The 21491-nt window shown below is 40.0% G+C and overlaps 1 protein-coding gene across 1 annotated transcript in view; it reads right to left on the bottom strand.

The window, feature by feature from the left end:
- The window catches only part of LOC132826481 (G protein-coupled receptor kinase 5-like), a 222639-nt gene extending 208128 nt beyond the window's left edge, over positions 1 to 14511 (bottom strand). The window contains exon 1 of the mRNA XM_060842439.1: positions 14230 to 14511. Within this exon, the coding sequence (XP_060698422.1) occupies positions 14230 to 14281 (52 nt within the window). The 5' untranslated portion in view covers positions 14282 to 14511. The remainder of the gene's footprint in view (positions 1 to 14229) is intronic.
- Between the last annotated feature and the right edge of the window lie 6980 nt (positions 14512 to 21491).

Consider the following 21491-nt stretch of genomic DNA (forward strand, 5'->3'; position numbering starts at 1 on the left):
TGTTTTGTCTACTTTGGATTCCAACATCTGCATTCTTTTTTGTCTCTAACCAAAGAGCAAGGTAAGATTGATAAAATTAAACTGTATTTATCTCAATGCAAGAGGCTTGACAGGTAAGGCAGATAAACTAAGGGCAAGTTGGGAACATGGACTGGAATATCATAGCGATTATAAAAATGTGGCTCAGTGAAGGGCATGGCTAGCAGCTTAACAGTCTGGGGCGCAGACGCTATAGGAAGGATAGAAAGGGAGGCAAGTGGCATTTTTGGCTAAGGATTACTCTACAGTTTTACTCAGGGAGGATATTCCTGGGAGATCATCCAGTGATGTTATATGGGTGGAACTAAGAAATAGGAAAGGGATGATTACCTTAGTGGAATTGTACTATAGACCCCTCAATAGTCAGCAGAAAATTGAGAATTAAACATGTAAGGAGACTTCAGATATCTGTAAGAATAATAGTTCTAATGCTAGGGAATTTTAACTTTCCATACATAGACTGGGACTCTCTTAGCGTTAAGGGCTTGGATGGAGAGGTATTTGTTAAGTGTGTACAAGAAAACTTTCTGATTCAGTATGTGGATGTACCTACTAGAGAAGGAGCAAAACTTGACCTACTCTTGGGAAATAAGGCAGAGCAGGTGACTGAGGTGACAATGGGGGAGCACTTTGGGGCCAGTGACCATAATTCTATTAGTTTTTAAATAGTTACAGAAAAATATGGACCTGATTGAAAAAAGTTATAGTTTAAATTGAAGTAGGCCAATTTTGACAGTATTAGGCAAGAACTTTCAAAAGTCAATTGGAAGAGGCTATTTGTAGGTAAAGAAATGGTTGGAAAATGGGAGGCCTTTATAAATGAGATGAGAGTGCAGAGATAGATTGTTCCTATTCGTCTGAAGGGCAAGGCTGGTAGTTGTAGGGAATGCTGGATGATTAGAGAAATCGAGGCTCTGGTCAAGAAAAAGGAGGCAGCATATGTCAGGTAGAGACAGCTGAGATCGAGTGAATCCTTAGAAAAATATAGTCAGTAGAAGCATACTAACAGGGAAATTAGGAGGGCAAAAAGGGAACATGAGTTATCTTTGGCAAATAGGGTTAAGGAGAATCCAAAGAAATTCTACAAATACATTAAGCTCAAAAGAGTAACTAGGGTGACAAGAGTGCCCCTTAAGATCAGAAAGGCTGAACATATGTGAAACAACAGATGGGTGAGATACTAAATGAGTACTATGCATCAGTATTTATTGTGAAAAAGGAATTGGAAACTAGAAATCTTGGGACATAAATATCTTGTGATATTAAAGAGATAGTGCTGGACGTCTCAAAGGTGGATATCCCTGAGTTCTGTTCAGGTATATTTCAGAACGTTCTGGGAGGCTAGGGTAGAGATTGCTGGGCCACTTGCTGAGATATTTATATCCTTGATAGCTCCATGTGAGGTGTCAGAAGACTGGAGAGTGGCTGACACGGTGCCACTATTTAAGAAAGGTGGTAAGAAAGGCAGGGAACTGTAGTCTGGGGAGCATGACATCAGCAATGGGTAAATTGGATAGGATTCTGAGGGACAGGATTTGGAAAGGCAACGACTAATTAGGGAAGAGTCAAAATGGCTTTGCACATAGGAATTTGTGTCTCACTAACTGAATTTTTTGAAAAGTTGACAAGGAAAATTGAAGGCAGAGCTGTTAATGTGGTTTGTATGAACTTCAACAAGGTGTTGACAAGGTTCCACATAGTAGTGTGGTTAGCAGGATAGATCACATTAAACCCAGGGGGTGCTAGTCAATTGGATACAAAATTGCCTGAAAGCCTTACATTGCTGCATTGTGATAAAGCAAAACTGGGAAGTACTTATATACTTAATGGTAGGGGTCAAGAGTGTTGTGCTGGAAAAGCACAGCAGGTCAGAAAACATCAGAGGAGCAGGAGAATCAACGTTTCAGACTTAATAGTAGGGTCTTGGGGATGCAGGTGCATGGTTGCTTGAAAGTGGGAGTCACAGGCAGACAGTATAATTTCTGCCACTTCCAAACGGACCCCACCACCAGAGATATATTTCCCTCCCCACCCCTTTCCGCAAAGACCATTCCCTCCATGACTACCTGGTCAGGTCCACGCCCCCCAAACCACCCGTCCGTCCTGGCACCCTCCCCTGCCACCGCAGGAATTGCAAAACCTGCGCCCACACCTCCTCCCTCACCTCCATCCAAGACCCTAAAGGAGTCTTCCACATTCATCAAAGTTTCACCTGCACATCCATCAATGTCATTTATTGCATCCATTGCTCCCGTGCGGTCTCCTCTACATTGGGGAGACTGGACACCTCCTCACAGAGCACTTCAGGGAACATCTCCGGGACACCCGCACCAATCAATCCCACCACCCCGTGGCCCAACATTTCAACTCCCCCTCCCCCTCTGCCGAGGACATGCAGGTCCTGGGCCTCCTCCACTGCCGCTCCCTCACCACCCGACACCTGGAGGAAGAACACCTCACCTTCCACCTCGGAACACTTCAACCCTAGGGCATCAATGTGGACTTCACTAGTTTCCTCATTTCCCCTCCCCCCACCTTACCACAGTTCCAACCTTCCAGCTCAGGACTGTCCCCATGACAGGCCCCCATGTCCCCTACCTGCCAATCTCCCTTCCCACCTATCCATTCCACCCTCCCCTCTGACCTATCACCTCCATCCCCACCCCCATTCATCTACTGTACTCTTTGCTACCTTCTCCCCAGCAGCATTCTCCCCCCACCCCCCCAAACCCTCCATTTATCTTTCCACCCTGGAGGCCTCCTGCCTCTATTCCTGATGAAGGGCTTTTGCCTGAAATGTCGATTTTCCTGCTCCTTGGATGCTGCCTGGCCTGGTGCACTTTTCCAGTACCGCTCTGATGTAAACTCTGGTTTCCAGCATCTGCAGTCCTCACTTTTGCCTAGGACAATTAAGGTGTTTGTTATGCTTGCCTTCTTTGGTCAGTGCATTGAGTACATGAGTTGGGAGATCATGTTGCTGCTGTACAGGACGTTGGTCAGGCCACTTTTGGAAAACTGCATTCAATTCTGGTCTTCCCTGCTATAGGAAAGATGCCGTGAAACTTGAAAAGGTTCAGAAAAGATTTACAAGAATGTTTCTGGAATTGGAAGACATGAGCTTCAGGGAGAGGCTGAATAGGCTGGGGCTAATTTTCCTGAAGCGTTGGAGGCGGAGAGGTGACATTATAGAGGTTTATGAAATCATGAGAGACATGGAGAGTGTATAGCTAAGGTCTTTTCCCCAGCAAAGGGAAGCCCAAAACTAGAGAGGATAGGTTTAAGATGATAGGGGAAAAATTTAAAAGGGACCTAAGGGACAACTTTTTCACACAGAGTGGCACATGTACAGAATGAGCTGGCAAAGGTAGTAGTAGAAGGTGGTGCAATTACAACTTTTAAGAACAAAAGAAAGAACTAGGAGTGGGAGGCCATCTGGCCCTTGCAGCCTGCTTCACTATTCAATAAGATCATGGCTGATCTTTTCATGGACTCCACTCCACCTACCTGTGCTCTCATCTTATCTCTTAATTCCTTTATTGTTCAATACAAAACTCCTTAGCTTGAAAAACGTTTACTGAAGTAGCGCCAACTACTTTCCTGGAAAGGGAATTCCACAGATTTACAGCCCTCTGGGTGAAAAAGTTCCTTCTCTATTCAGTCCTAAATCTGCTCCCCCTAATTTTGAGGATATGCCCTCTCATCCTAGTTTAACCTGCCAGTGGAAATATCCTCTCTACTTATATCTTACCTATTCCCTTCATAATTTTATATGATTCTGTAACATCCCCCCTCATTCTTCCGAATTCCAATGAATATAATCCCAGTCCACTCAGCCTCTCCTCATAAGCCAACTCCCTCAACTCTGGAATCAACCTAGTGAACCTCCTCTGCACACACTTTAGTGCTAGTACATCCTTTCTCAAGTAAGGAGACCAAACCTGCACACAGTAGGCCTCACCAGCACCCTATACAGCCGCAACACAACCTCCTTGCTTTTAAATTCAGTCCCTGTAGCAATGAGGATAAAATTTCATTTGCCTTCCTAATTACTTGTTGTATCCATGGGCCAACCCTCTGTGATTCATGCACGAGGACACGCAGGAACCTCTCCATGGCAGCATGCTGCAACTTTTTACCATTCATGTATTAACCCTTTTTACTGTTACTCCTACCGAAATGGATGACTTCACATTTACTAACATTGTATTCAATCTGTCAGACCTTTGCCCACTCACTTTAAGTAACTTAAATCATTTAAAAGGCATCTAGATGGGTACATGAATAGGAAGGTTTTAGAGAGCCAAATGCTAGCTAATGAGACTGATCAGTTTAGGATTTCTGGCTGGCATAGATGAGTTGGATCATAAGGTCTGTTTCCGTGCTGTCCCACTAACGACGCTGCGTTACCGTCTACACAACCTACTACTCCCCCTAACACTCAGCCATTTGTAAATCTGGAAATGAAACTTCCCATTCCTTCAAAGTCATTACTAGAAATGATGGATAACCAGAGCCCTGGTGAACACTACTTACCAAGTTAGCCAAGCAGAGAATGCTGCTTTTATCTCAAAATTATCTCCTACATTCAAAACAATTATCAACCCAAACTTTCTCTCTAATCCCTGTGCTTTTTTTCCCCTCTTAATTTCCTCTTCAAATGCTACCTGCAACATCTATAGATGCTTCTCTAAACAATAAATTTATCTACTGCCTTTAACATAATAAAACACTTTTTTCAGAAGCACTCTAAAACAAAAGCTGACATCAAATCACACAAAGAGTTATTGGAGCGCATCAAAAGTCAGTCAAAGTGCTCGGACTCAGTATCTTAATGAAGGACAATAAGGTGACAGGATTGAGGGAGGGAACCCCAAAATGTAGGCCTCAGCATCTGAAATGGACAGCCATCTATTTCGGAGCGGTTACAAACTGGGATGCTCAAGGGGCTAGGGTTGGAGGAGCTCAGGGGCTGTGGGACGAGAGGAAATTACAGAGGAAAAGAGAAGGGAAGCAATGGAAGTATTTGCAGAGGGTACAATGTAAGAAACTGACTAGGAATACATTGAAATAATCAAGTCTAGAGGTAACAAGTACATGGATAAGGGGTTGCAGCAGTAGATGAGATACGAACAAGCACAATCACAAAGATTGCAATCAGTGGTGTTAGTGACGGCATAGTTAGAAGGCTAGGTGCTCATTTTGACATAGCTCATGACTACTTCAAAAATATTCAACTTGAGTCAAAATCTACTCTTCACAAATTTAAGCTGAATCTCTTTGATCACCTCACACTTGTCTATCACTCTGTCTCTGATAAGAGATTCTATAACTTTCCCAGAACTGATTGCACAATGACAGCAAGTTATCGCGTGTCTCCTCTGCTGTCCTCGAAAATAAATCACACATGGATCTCTATTATTTCTTGTCTATATTAATTATGCTGACTAGTAGTGGGGGATATTGATTTGTTTAAATTAGGAAATCAATACAAGATTTTGAAGGGATCATTTCTAAATGAAAATTTCTAAATGTAGAAGTAAAATAAATAGATTATGAACTCCTATGCTAGAAGCAAAGAAAGGGTAATAAATAAGTGATACAAAATGTAGCAAAAATAAATTCAAGTACAAAAAGTGATTTTTTAAAAATATACTCGGTTCAAATTGTAAAGTTTCCACATGATGCACATTGATAGGATAAAAATCCCAATACATTTCCACTGTGACAAGTTTTATACATCAACAAAGATGAAGGTTCGTGTATCTACATGCCAATTAAACCCTATTTGTTGCTTTATAAAAACCTGGCCTCTTAAAATCAAATCCTATAAAGAGAAATCATTCTAAGGCAAAGTTCAATCCTGATACTCAGATTCTTGCGCAACATCCAGCTCAGTGCTCCTACGAGCAGGATAATCTATCAGAAATAACAGGAGTCATCAACACCTTGGTCTAGTATATCAATTCAACTCCAACTTATCCACGGCCATAACTGAATCATATAAATAATATATAATATTTTAAGTAACTCACATCCTGTAAACCTTTCACATAAAAATGCACTTCTCTATCACAAGTATAATAGTTGCCTGACAAAACATGCCTCAGATTATTTAAATATCATTGGTAATCCACATTAATGATAAATTAAGATACAATTAAAAGGGATTTTAGAACATTCTTTAAGAAACAGCAAAATGAGACAGCATAGTATTACGAAGTCTTAGTACAGGAAACATAAATATACAGGTCAAAGCAACAAGCTCAAAAGCAAATAGCTCCAATGACAACAGGATCAAGAACCTTGGATGTTGTATAAATATTACTTTTGGGAGATTTTCCCTTTACGTCACACAGTGAGCTTAAATGTTTGAATTTGGGCAATAGACTCAATAGAAAGCTACGCATTTCTCTGATGCTCACTTTGTGGTGTTCACAGGGGAAGGGAAGGCTGCCCAGAAAAAATACAGGCATTTCCCCCAAGTGAGCTTATAACGTCTGAAAGCAAATTACTGTGGCTAATGGCAGCTTTCAGATCAGATTTTGCACAAAGAAAGATATTCAGTTATTTAAAGCCATTATGCCCAATGCAAAAACTGGACCAGCTACTTTTTATAAATACACAATTCTAAGAATGGCTGGCTTAACACTTCTGCCCAGTGTAAAGTTCACTAGACTTGACCTTTCATCCTCTAACCATTCGAATAGCTAAAAGATGACTGAGCAGTAAATTAAACTTCTTTTTAAACTAAAAGATTTACAGCATCTGCAAGTTTGAATAAATTGTTTTGACCAAACGCAGCTTAGAAAGGATGTTATAATCAAACTGGGTTAAAACCTATGCTAGTCTCAAATTGCAAAATCAAATTAGTTATTGATGTTTCAATCAGAAGGTGGCCAGTCCACCTTTAGGTCAAGGACTTTCTGCTATCTTGTTAATTTTGTCAATATCCAATACATTAACAAAGTGAAAGTAATACAAAGCAATTTAATCAAAGGGGTGGTGGGCAGAAAAAAGGGCCAAAATTAATTTGCACATTCTGCCAGATAAACACAATAATTGACAATGGTTTTGCAGACATCCAAAATCCAAAATAAATAAATGCAGGCTTTGGGTGGTGAATTTTAATAAATTAAGCTGTGTTCAAATTCAGTCTTAGAATATTCTGAATCCTAACTTGATTGGCTATTAAAATTAAAATAAAAAGCAAACTTTATGTGTGTTAGAGGATTCCAATACACACAAATGCTCAGAAATTAGAACTGAAACCATTCTTGGTGTGCATAATATACTTGAAGGCTAAACAACAAATTATTCTAATAAACTGCAGGAACTAGTCAGATGCTTTCTCATTGATACAATGACAGTTATCTGTTCAACATTTCTAATAACGATCAGGAATGTTATTCGTGCAACTTAGAACCAACTGTGTTCAAGGTTGCAGCTCAAGCATCAATATTTCCTACTTTCTGACACTGTTAAGATGATGCAGATTTTCTTTTCAACAAACATTCAAAACTTTCCAGCAAAAATATTACAAAAGAAAGGATGTCCGATGCATCCTTTGGATCCCAAAACATTGGTACAAATATTGGCCATTGTTACCAACTTAAATTACTAAAAATGAACATCATGAGAGGGGATTTAAAATGACAAAATTGGAAACAGGGAAGCAGGTCTTCAACATATATGAGTCCTCCACATCATTCCACTTGGGAATTATCAGATAACTCCTAAACGTAATGCAGGACAGTCTCTTTCATCAGGACATGCCACATAGCTCAATAACATGATGGCAGAAGATTTATTTTTCAATGTTCATTAGCAAGTCTTTAATCACAGTAGGTTAATAAACAACATATGCAAAATAAGTCACAGTAGTCACTTTCAAGTATTTTCCAGAGCTTGTTATCAAATAATCCTGGGGGAGATCTTACATTAAAGTCCCTGCTGGCTTTTTTAAGTGGTGAGTGCAGGGCAGAATTACCATTTCAAAGAAATGTTCATGCATGTTAATTTCCCTGAAATTATACCTAAATTGTATATCAGTGAAAATATTATTCTCGATTTCCTACCTGATGTTGATAGAACACCAATTAATGCATTTACATTGTACTTGGCATAACCTCAGGTTGCCCCAAAGCATTTTACATACAGGATTATTAAATACCTGTGAAGTAATAACCACTGTTGTTATATAGAGAAATGCAGCAGTCAATCACTTGGTCCCACACAACTTGAAATAATAACCACATATTCTACTGTTGGTAGTATTGGTTAAGGGAGACCAAAAGGCATTCCACAGGATGCCACACGAAGGATTACCACACAAAATACGAGCTACGTTGCAAGGAGTAACATATTAGCATTGTTAAATGATTATTGAGCTGACATGAAGTAGATAAATGGGTATTTTTGGGGTTGGCAATCTACAACTAGTACAAGGCCACAGGGGTAAAGGCTTGGGCCTCAACTATTTATAATCTACATCAATGACTAGAATGTGTGAACCAAATCTGAAACAGCCAAATTTGTCAATGAAACCAAAATAGGTAGGAAAGTAAATTGTGAAGCGAATTAGAGAGTCTACAAATACATATACACAGGTTTAGTGATTATAAAAAGTTCTGGCAGAATGAGTGATTTGCAGAAAATAGGAAAAATACAAAAGAGACTGCAAAATTCAGTGTACAAAAGGATTTGGGTGACCTGGTACATGTGTCATTGTATGCAGATACAGCAAGTGATTGGAAAGGAAAATAAAATGTCATTTATTGCAAGGGGAATGGAATATAACAACAGAGAGAAAAGGTCTAGAGTACCGTGCATTGGCCTACACATTTGAACAAATATATAACTGCTTCAGAAGCAATTCTGATAAGGTTCACTTGATTCATTACTGGAATGAAGGGCTTATTTATTCAAAAAGTTTGAACAGGTTGGGGGTAGACCCATTTAGCTTAGAAAAATGAGAGTTGATCTTATTGAAACATTAGATCCTAAGGGAAATGACAAGGTGGATTCTGAGAGAATGTTTCCCCCTGTGGGGGTAACCAGAACAAAGGGACACAGATTAAGAACACAGTCTTGCTTTTAAGACAGAAGTGAGGATACATTTCTCCCTTTTCAGATTCATGAATTTCACTGAGAAAATGATGATGGTGGAGGCTAAACATCACACAACACCGGAGTATAGTCCTTCATCAGGTGGTTGTCAACCATCTGATGATGGAGCAATGCTTCGAAAGCTAGTGCTTCCAAATAAACCTGTTGGACTATAACCTGGTGCTGCGTGACTTTTAACTTTGTAGACCCCAGTCCAACACTGGCATCTCCAAATCATTATTCAAGGCTGAGTTTGACAGATTTTGAGACAAAGTTGATGGAGATGGTAGATAAGCAACTGGAATTGAGACTACAACCAAATCAGCCTGATTTCATTGAATGGTATAGCAGGCTTAAGAACTGGTGTATTCTTTCTCCTTAGTTCTTTGCTCCCATGAGACTCCAAACTGAACTCATAATTGCTCTTGAAAATACTATAAGATCTTTTCAAACTGAAAGAGAATTTCTGATAGTAGCACTCCCTCAATACTGCACTCTCATTTGACTCTGGACTGAGACATTAACCCACAACCTTGCTACAGCTGACAGCTGCACTGTTGCTGGTGATTAGAAGCAAGTTTTAACGTCAACGTTTATGTAAGGCTGACATTTAATAAACAAAATTAATTCTAGCCCAATAGTACATAGTATATACAAACACAGTTTGAATTAATGTATTTGAAGATGCAATCATCCAGGCAATTAGTATGTAGTCATCTCCTAGCAGTTACCACAATGTTAAAAATCACACAACATTAGGTTATAGTCCAATAGGTTTATTTGAAAGCACTAGCTTTCAGAGTGCTGTTCCTTCATCAGGTGGTTGTGGAGTATAAGATCACAAAACACAGAATTTATAGCATAAGTTTACAATGTAATGTGACTGAAATTATATATTGAAAAGACCTGATTGTTTGTTAAGTCTCTCATTGCTTAGAATGAAAATGTTGGTTTCACTTCTTTCATAAATAAATCACAGAACTTTTTTAAAGTTACATTCTCAAGTGAACTTTAACAATTGGTGTTATGTCAAGCCAGATAACCCATTTACACCTTGAAATAATTTCAGGTATAAATTTAAGACCCCTATTACTATGCAGTCTGCAATGCTCGTACATTCCTCCTGAAGCAACATTGCAATCAAGAAGCACAGGTAACTCATAAATTATGCATGGAAATATGCAAAACGTTTCAGCTTGTACACCTAAATATTCAATGGCCTCCTAAAATATGAGTGCACAGCTATATGCAAAGTTGTTTCACAAAAACACATTCTTACAAACTTATAAAACAAAAAAAAATACAAAAGTAACAAAAGACCTAGGTTGTAATGCTTAGCAGGTTTTGTTAAATGGCAGAAATCTATATTTTTCATAGATCTTTTTATAAGTGTAACTCTTTTTCATGATTGAAGTGATGACAGCACACAACCAACAGACTGAACACATTAATTCCAAAGGAGATTAATGTCAAATGCCCATGCATGACGTATAACAGAATGATTACAGGCACAGGAGGAGGCCATTCCAGCCATAAAGGCTCTCTGCAAGAACAATTTAGCTGGTCTTATTCCCGCAGTAGTTTCAAAGTAGCTCTGCATTTTGTCCCATTTCAGGACATTATCCAATTCCCTTTGAAAGTCGTGGCTGAATGTGCCTCCTCCATCCATTGAGGCAATGCAACCTAGATCATGACCATTTGCTACATTATTTTATTCCCTTCATGTCACCTTAGGTTCTGTTGCCAATCACTTTAAATCTGTGACCTCAAGCTTGTGATCGTTTTGCCAAGAGGAACAGTTTATCCCCAGTTATGCTGTCTGGACCCCTCATGATTTTGAACACCTCTAATGAATAATCACATAACCTTCCCTGTTCGAAGGAACACAACCCCAGAATTTCCACTTTATCCATATTATTGAATTTCCTCATCCTGGTAATATCTCTACAAACATTTTACTGAAACCTCAGTGTTCACATTCTTCGTAAAGTGTGGTGCCCTGAATTGGTGAGAATAATCTAGTTGTGACAGAGCCAGTGTTTTACACAGGTTTGTCAGAGCTTTCTTCCTTTTGTTCCCAATTAATATACAGATCAGAGTATTAAACGATAACTCACAGGAATAATGATTGATTTTTAGTCTTTCTGTAATGAATTATCATTTGGCAGATAATGACATAACAGTCACAAAGGAAACACAGAAAATAAGAGCAGTAGTTGGCCAATAAGTCTGCTCTACCATTTAATATGGCCATGGTTGATTATCTAACTCAGTACCCTGTTCCTTGCTTTCCCCCCTTTGATCCCTTTAACCCCAAGAACTATATCTAACTCCTTCTTGCAAACATTCAATGTTCTGGCTTGAAGTGCTTTCTGTGGCAGAGTCCCACAGGCTCACCACTTTTTGGATGAAGATATTTCTTCTCATTTCAGTCCTAAATGTTCTACTCCATATCCCTAGGCTGTGATCCCTAGTTCCAGACTCTCGGTCATTGAGTAAATCCTTCCTGTGTTTACTTTGTTAGCATTTTATCAGTTTCTAGGTGATTCTTTCCCCTCCCTCTCCATTCTTCAAAACTCCAAGGGAGATAATCCTGGACCAAAACTGCAACTTGATTTTCTGTTTCTGTGCAGGCTCATGTGTCAGCAACATTCCATGAATGATATGAACAAGGAAAGACTATTTTAAAAAGAAGAAAATATATCCACATCAAAAACTCCACATCAGAACATACTTGAATTAAAAGGGGGTTTGTTTAAACAAAATCCCATTACACGAAGTTGGCGTCATGGTGGGTATGTTGCAATCCATGATCAGAAACAAACAAAAAAATAAAAGAGCCAGAAACAAGGCCACAGTCCTACCTTCAATAGACAGAGACTACTCTATACTAGTCCCTGAAAGATATTTCATATTGCACCCAAGAACTGGCCTTAATGTGCTGGGAAGGTCAAGTCAGGCCACAAGCATTGAATAGTTTCCACATCCCTCTGGTGATTCTAAGTATTATGCCCATTGCCAGGTTTTTTTTAGAAAATAGAAATGCAGTTTTCTTTTACATGGGGGGTTTCCATGGTGGCAACCAGTGGTACATCAAGATTCACACATGGAATGGGATAGTGCGCAATACCATGCAAACAGCCCGATGATGAAATGTCATTCAGCGGACACAAACAGACCCAAAAGTAGTCTTGTGCTGCCATATTTAATCAATGTTGTTAAATGTTTTATGTTTTCTCACCCAATATTTAAACATCTATATTTTCTGGATAAAGAGATAGGTTGGTACAAGTAGACCATTGCCCTAAAGTGTTAATGCTCACTGCATCGAAAAAAAACCTCTGCAGATTACACCAAGGCCAGGAGGATTTCAAACTGAATATCAATCTGTCTACTGCCCACTCATCATATGATCGTCTGCAAGTTCCTCTAATTTGCATACTTACCATCCCCAAAAGCAATGCAAATTTCATGCTTTCACCTTTAGCATTGCAAAAACAGAAACGTGCGTAAAACACTCAGCTCTCCATCGGAGTTTCCGGAGACCTGTGCCCTCTAACGTCAGATACAGAAACTGTAATGTGCTAAAATGTTATGTGATTATAAACGTGACAGACGGGCTTTTCTTGTTCAGCGATTCAGTCCCTGCTCATGCCAATCTTTCCCAGTCAATTCTGCTTACACAAAGCACTGCGTATTTCCAAATGGCCAAAACATACTCACGGAGGGGAAAGAAAATCTCTCAGCCGAAACAAAGCACAATATTAGCATGAAATTCAATGCACCTTCAGCGATGCTAAAATGCTGTGCTTTCATATTTGCCCCACAGGAACAAGTGGTATTGTAAGGGAAATAACAGAACCTCAGTTAACAGTCTACCGTGGTTGCATCAATGTAACCCTCTTGACAAAAAAAACAAACATGCTTATGTATCTTCACATTACAACCAGATATAGTGACTGCTATATTGAATTGGATTTTCCTGAGGAATTGCCAAGTCGATTCAATACTGTGTTTTAAATCTTTTTTTTGAAGGACACGGACATGAAACACAAAGCCCTCGCTTTTTAAAAAAATAATAATACAACAAGAACCCTGAGTAGTTCAGATAGTCCTGACGTGACGGCCACTGAAGAGGCGAACGTGATGTACAAATAGTTTAATGCAACGAAAAGCTCTTCTCGGTCTCAGATGTATAGCAGCTTGTTATATGGGGTGGCTTTGCATTTATCAAAAACAGAAACGCAAATATGGAAAATTCTTAGAAATCAGTCGCAATGAGCAACCAATCTCCCCACCACCACCACCATGCAACCTTTTAGTAAGATGGTTAACGCGCAGCTTATAGCGACTGAGATATGCCAAGTGTGAAGCGAGGCTGTACCCTCTCGCAAACAAAATATACAGTCATTTAGCGCCCTTTAGGCTGCCCAGTAAATCGATAATTTGCACGTCTGAAATGCAATCTGGGTCTGCTGGACAGTCTATACACACAAACACATATGAAACACCAACGCAAAGAGATACATTATTTCAAACAGATCTAGTATCACTGGTTGGGTGTAATGTGTCAGGGTCTTTTCCTTTGCGTTAAATCCCTGTGTCACTGCACAGTCCCGAGAAAAAAAAGGTTCTCAGGCTGAGAAATCAGTACGTGATGTCAATGCACAACATCTCAATTTAAATAACAGCACACCTCCAGCCTCTTCGCCATCTAACACCCCCCACCCCCCACCCCACCTCCACCAAACACCCACCGCCACAAAAAGAGAGAAAAAAAAATTAAGGTCAAAATGGAGTGAGGGGTGAAAACGTACAGCATGGATGTGTCTTTTCAGTAAAACCTGCCATTGCTGTAAATGCCAGCCCCTTTCTGTTGTTCGCACTCAATCCATTAACTCCGAGCTCCCGCAGTAAAACATTTACATCTCACCAGGAAATCCCTCAACAAGTCATGAAAAAAAAGTGCTTCCCCCCCCCCTCTTAATTGAGCAAATAAATTGATTTTACATTTCCCCCTGCTTTCCAGCAAATGTAAAAGAGAGAGAGAGCCCCAGTACATTTCTATCTATGTGTGTGCATTACCTTCTCTGGCTTTTAACAAGACCGTGTTGGCGACTATATTCTCCAGCTCCATTGACTTGGGGAGAAATGCGGCTCAGGAACTGAACTCCTCTTCCCCCTCTGCTCCTGCTGCTGCTGCTGTCAAACCCCGCTGCCTCTGCTCTCTCAAGCTGCTGGCTGAGCCGGGCTGCCTGCCTCTTCTCCCGCTTCCCTTTCGCCTTGCCCTCTCCCGCTGTGTCGGAGACAGCCAGGGCACCGGGACATCACACACACACAGAGACTACCAGCGACTGGCCGCCGATCTCCTCCTCCTCCTCCTCCTCCCCCCCCCATGCTCTGGGCTCCTCCAGGGGGCGGGGGGGAGGGAGGGAGGAGGGAAACGGAGGCTGCCACGAACCCTCCCGGCCTGCAGGGGGCTCCCACACCGCTCGCTACACCCCGAATCCAGCCACTGCGCAGCCGCAGCTTCCGCCAGCGTTCTGGGAGTTGTAGTCCCATTGCCTGGGCCACTTCAGCCCTCATCAATGCATTGCACTGACTAGAGTGCCAAATTTACTGACCAATTTATCAGCCACTTTTACTCCCAAAAGGTGGCTGGTTGTCAACTATTTGGATGTAGGAGAAAGTGAGGACTGTAGATGCTGGAGAGTCAGTTGATAAATGTCATGAAGAAGGGTTATGCCCAAATTGACAATCTCTTGCTCCTCAGAAACTACCTGACCTGCTGTGCTTTTTCCAGCGCCATACTTTATCAACTGTCTGGATGTCAAATTCCACAATTGTTTCCCATTCTAATACCTTTTTCAGAAGTCACACAACACAAGGTTATAGTCCAACAAATTTACTCGAAATCACAAGCTTTTGGAGCACTGTCATTTGTAAGGTAAAATGGACTATAATCTGGTGTCGTGTGACTTCTGACTTTGTCACCCCAGTCCAACACCAGCACCTCCACATCATGGCTACCATCAACACCATAATCCGCCAGCTCAAAGTGGCAAGGATTACCAAGAAGACTGTGCATATCAACCACTTCACCTGCTGAAAGAGCAGTGCTCTAAAAGCTTGTGATTTCAGGTAAATGTGTTGGCTTATAACCTGGTGTCATGTGACTTCTGACTTTGTCCACCCCAGTCCAATACTGGCATCTCCACATCACTAATGCCGTTTTGATATTCTCCAAGACAAAGCTGGTTGAGTGCACTCAAAATGATTGTGCTTAACCACAGAGGGGAACGAAACAGGAATAAAATGTAACACTGGGAAATTAATCTGCTGCCCGTACTAGAGCACTGTTCTGAGGTTTACAAAACCATTCAGAATTGTTTATGTCATTTGCAAAGTTTTTCCTTTTCCTGGTTTTTCCTTCTGAGTTTAAGCATTCACAAACTCTAAAGAGCAACATGCGATTAAAAAAATCACCCAATAGCAATTTAGGGAGCAGAGAAAGTTGAATCTCATGTCACTTAAACTTAATTCACACAGTTTGAATTATAAAAGCGGCCGACCTCTGAAGAAAAAATTCAAACATTTATATCGAATGGAAACTTTTCAACCTCACCTGAATCATCATTTTTCATTTAGAAGAGAACCAACAGGCCAGTCAGTTTTCAGCTGTTTATATTCATTTTGGAGAACGGTAGCTGAAATTCTGCACATTCACACTTATTCACGTATATTTGCCTCTTCTGTTGAAAGTGTGACAAATTCAAACTTGAGACTGCTTGCGCATGGCAACATGCTCAATTCATTTGGTTTTGGATGGGATTTTTCAGCAGTCTGGGGTTTCCAAATCTTTCCTTCATAAGTTCAGTCTTTTTCTTAGAGATTTCTCCATGAAATTCCTACACTGAATGGATGGATTTCATGTACTTCCTCATCCTTGTCTTTATTCTCGGTTATCTAGTGTACAATCTTGCCATTTAATGGAGTTGGCTGCCCCAACAGTAATGGTCTGGGGACCAGTACTGTTAGGATGTTTCTTGTATACTTTCGAGGACCAATGCTAACTTTCTTACTCTTTTGCTTTCTAATGTACCTATAGAAGGTCTTGGCTATCCGTTTTCGCATTTGTAGCTAACTTTCTTTCTTACTTTAATTTCCTCTTCCTGGTTTATCTTTTAAACATTCTCTGCTGTTCTCTTTATTCTGACCAAACAGCTGACCTGCCTCTCACCTTTGTGCAATTTTATGTTTTTCCTTAAATGTGATGCTTTTCCTCACTTCTTTATTTAACAACAGATGATAGGATCCTCCCTTTAGAATTTGTCTTCATAATAAGAATACACATGTTCTGAATATTATAGAATTTCCCCTTAAATGTCTATCACCATGTCTTTATTACATAACTGTTGACCCATTATTCCAGTTCACTTCAGTCAGCATAGCTTTCATGCCCAAGTAGTCAGACCTATTTAAGTTTAAAATACTTGTCTTAGACTCAATATTCTCCCTGAGAAACTGATTGAAAAATAAAATCATATTGCTATTGATACTACTTAGTGATGCCTTACACTGAAAGACTGAAGCGACTGGGCTTGTATACCCTTGAGTTTAGAAGATTGAGAGGGGATATGATTGAGACATATAAGATTATGAAAGGATTGGACACTCTGGCAGCAGGAAATATGTTTCCGCTGATGGGTGAGTGCCGAACCAGAGGACACAGCTTAAAAATACGGGGTAGACCATTTAGGACAGAGATGAGGAGAAACTTCTTCACCCAGAGAGTGGTGGCTGTGTGGAATGCTCTGCCTCAGAGGGCAGTGGAGGCCCAGTCTCTGGATTCATTTAAGAAAGAGTTGGATAGAGCGCTCAAAGATAGTGGAATCAAGGGTTATGGAGATAAGGCAGGAAGCGGATACTGATTAGGAATGATCAGCCATGATCATATTGAATGGCGGTGCAGGTTCGAAGGGCTGAATGGCCTACTCCTGCACCTATTGTCTATTGTCTACTCTGAGATTATGAATGCCACAATACCAATTTTAATATAACTTGCTCTCTGGTCAGTTCTAAAACACGTTACCTGACAAATTATCTCAAAAACTTGCTTTAAAAGCTTGTTTAGTAGTAGTACTCCCAAGTTACACTTAATGATTAACCTTGAAGTCCTCCAACTGCAGTACATTCTGTTCACTTGCCAAGCTCAGTATTTCTTTTAATTGATCTTCAATATGAGGGGAACTTATAATTTGATCTATCAGATTGGGGAAGGGGGTTATCAGCAAATGGTTTCTCTTGTCCATGTTTGGCCTCATGTCATGAGGCTTCATTGGATCCACAGTCAATGTTAAGGACTTTCCAGGGAAGTTCCCTGCAAACTGGATACCACCATGCTGCCAACTTTGGGGGGTCTATCCCCTTTAATCAGGAATGCACATGGTGGTTAGTAACACATTATTCATTGAATTTGCCTATGCTAGGCTATTGCTTGACTTGTTCCCCAATTTTGGTGTAAGTCAATGTTAGTAAAGGAGACTTGTTAAGAATCAGACCTGCTATTGTTGTGTCTGTTGCCTATGATCAACGGCAGGAGGTAGACATGATTTTATTCCATCTTGACAGCAGTTTGGTACAACTAAGTTACAATCGATTGCATTCAAGATTCAACTTTATTGTTGAGGGTCTGGAGTCAGACCAGGTAAGACTGACAGATTTCCTTCCCTAAAGGATATTAGTAAACCAGACAGATTTTTCTAACAATCAACAGGAACTAGCTTTTAATTCTAGATCTTTTCATTGAATTTAAATACTACTGACGGTTTTGAACCTGGGCCTTCAGATTACTAATTCACTGACATTCATCATTGTTTGCTTTTCCCCAATTGTCTTTCTTAACATGTAAAATAACTTGAGTGTTATAACTTGTGTATTAGAGTTACTGTACTATTCATTATATTTCTACTTCCAGTAATAGTCAATACTGGATCTTTAAAACTCACCAGACACCAATAAGGAAGAACCGAAAGAACTGAGGATGCCGTAAATCAGAAACAAAAACAAAAATTGCTGGAAAAGCTTGGCAGGTCTGGCAGTATCTGTGGAGAGAAATCAAATAGTATTCTGAGGACAGGTCACTGGACCTGAAACGTTAACTTTGATTTCTCTTCACAGATACTGCCAAACCAGCTGAGCTTTTCCAGCAATTTCTGTTTTTGTTACCAGTAAGGAAGGTCCAGCAAACAGGATAGCAGGTGCCTATATTAATTGTCTCCTCCAACTGACACAAAATAATAAACAATCTTGTACATTCTTTGTGTATTTATTGTGGGAATGGAAAAAAACTTTAAAGAAACATCATAACTGTCCTACTGATTGTAGAGTGGTGCTAGAAAAATTGCTATTGGATTCAAAATTAGGATAAAATCTGTACAGGTATGCAAAATAATTCATCAGGAAAAGATGAATTTCAATGACAGTTAAAATAAATTTTGTCAACAGAGGCATTTTAGAAAGTGTGAATTTGCCGAGAGCACTTTTTACCTGCTCCATTGATTTTTAAAAATATTCATTCACTGGATGGCTAGACCAGCATTTATTGCCTGTCCCTAATTGCCCAGAGGGCAGTTTAGAGTCAACCACATTGCTGTAGATCTGGAGTCACAGGCAGGCCAGACCAGGTAAGGATGGCATGTTCCTTCCCTAAGGACATTAGTGAACTAGGGATGGGTCTTTCCCAACAATTGACAATACCTCTTACTTCCAGACTTTGTTTTTAATATAACCCATGGCAGGATTCAAACTCAGGGCCACAGAGGGTTATCTGGGTCTCTGAATTAATAGTCCAGAAATAATACCACTAAACCATCGCCTCCCAGTAAGTACTTGGAAAATGAAACACTTCCAGTACCTTGAAGGTTATCTATCTCAGAAGGCTGTGATTAACAAAGAAATCAGTATTTCCTGAAATTTACTAGTTCAGCCTTTGTCTACTTGAGTAAGGAAATGTTTGAAGTACACAACAGCAAACCTGAAGTCAAGTGTGTGAGCTACCATGCAGTCATGATCCCTAATTTACAGCACAGGCTTGAAACAGGAACATTATGCAGGAGGCACATCAAAACACTGTAGTCATATCATCAACACCACCTATGAATCTGGTGTGTGGATAGGCACACCAATAATTACTAACAGTGTTTCTCACAAACAGACGCTACAAATATTGATGCAATGATCATCCACAATCAGCTACATTGCATTGGTCACATAGTTAATTTCTCCTGACTTACTCAGGACAGATGCACAGGAGAAGAATAGAAGAAGCACTTTCCAAGGATGCGTTGAAAATCAACATAAAGAAATACTTCTGTGACATTAAGTCCTGGGACATAATCCTCTCGGACAAGACTGCATCAAAGAACATTAATGGTCCAAGGGCTCAAGGACCAGCTCTTGTTGAAGTGAGCACTCCCTTCATAAAATGGTATTAAAATGGCAAATTTTACCTCGAAAGGTTACTGTACACTGCATTGAAAAAATGTATATTTCAAAATATTAATCAATACTAAACAAAATAAGGCAAATATGTATAAAATGACTTTTTTTACAATTATTTTAATGGCTTATGCAATCTTAGTTGTTGATGTATAAATGCTACTGTAAGTTTTAAGTGGTTACTGTGTTACCCAAACCAAACTTGTAAAAAATCTTGTGTATACAGAAATAGCAGTAGACCATTCTTGTGGCAGCTCACTGGGAAGTTAGTGGTAAGGAGTAGAACTTCTATCTATTACGTGAATGCATCTTTGTCCTGTCTCAACTCATGGGGTTACAGGTAGTAGGCTGCAGATTTCCCAACTTGGGAGGGAGAAAGATGGATGTAGCTGTGGCAAGCTGATAAGCTCTTGTCCTAAATTATTTTTTTCAAAATTTCTCATTTTAGAATTTTCCACTTTCCTGACAAGGATGAATGTCTGTGTAATTCATTTTTACAAGAACTTAGATTCTGAAATAAAAGAGACCCATTTGTAGATGGGGATGGACATATCAATATGATTTCATGGTGTATGAATGCACAACAATAGGAGCAAAGGAAACAGAACTTGTGGAAATTCTATTAAATTTTGTGTTTCTGTAGACTAGTGGTTATCACGTTTGCTCAATACACAAAATATTCCTAGTTCAAAACTGGGTAGAAACAGCGGCACTCCCTTATTATATGGGCAAGGCAAGAATACCCTGCCTGTTGGTAGAAGTGAATGGTGCTTGTCATTTGTGGGGTGGCATGGTGGCTCAGTAGTTATCACTGCTACCTCATAGCACCAGGGACTTGGGTTTTATTTCAGCCTTGGGTGACTGTCTATGTGGAGTTTGCATGTTCTCCCCGTGTCAGTGTGGGTTTCCTCTGGATCCCCCAGTTTCCTCCCACAGTTCAAAAATATGCAGGGTGAGGTGAATTGGCCATGCTAAATTGCCCATATTTTCCAGAGATGTGTAGGCTGGTTAGATTAACCATGATAAAATGCAGGGATGTGGGATAGGGTGGGAGGCTGTGTTTAGGCAGGATGCTTTTTGGAGGGTTGGTGCAGACTCGATGGGCCAACACTGTAGGGATTCTATGAATGTTGCTGTTTCATTAATTGCAGCCCTTTCTGAATGAATTTTGCATGATCCACTTGACGAGAATCAGCATGGCCGAACTAAGCTCCCCCATTACCAGGCTAGATTCTGTTGATACCCATCCCCCTCCAGCCATAAAATGGCTAAGGACCTTCAAGCTTTGCTATTTTATAAAAGTTTATGTAAGTTGATGAATAAAATGTAAGATGTTGTGCCAAATAATCATAGTCAGGTCTTTAAAAGCCCAAGTGAGAACATCAGATTGAAAGCAGAAGTGAATGCATAATTTAGGTTACAGGATAACTCCTGTTTCATTGCCATAAATATTGCTGGGATGTTTTGTAAATAAATGCTTTAATTACAGCCAATGGCAGCATATCAGCTTTCCTTCCGAAGAGCTAAAGTGGTTCAATGGACTCATACTACCTTGGAAATGTCTTACCATTTATTCTTATGCATGAAGCCCTCTAGCTCACTTACTTTCAGTTTTTGTTTTCTTCCAGCTCATTTGATCTTATCCAAGTTTCCATTTTGAAAAAGTAAGCTATTATGTATTCTCCCAGGTCTTCACCAGTGGTGGTCTTGAGACAATATCAGCAGGGTTACAAAAAAGGCTTGCAGAGGTTTCCTCTTTCTTCTTTTGAGCATTTGACTCCCACTTGTGTCTCCCAATATTCCAAACGAATCAGGCCAATAAGGTGTATTTCCAAAGGGTGGACAAA

The sequence above is a fragment of the Hemiscyllium ocellatum genome, chromosome 22 (genome assembly GCF_020745735.1).
Source record: "Hemiscyllium ocellatum isolate sHemOce1 chromosome 22, sHemOce1.pat.X.cur, whole genome shotgun sequence".
Taxonomy (NCBI): Eukaryota; Metazoa; Chordata; class Chondrichthyes; order Orectolobiformes; family Hemiscylliidae; genus Hemiscyllium; species Hemiscyllium ocellatum.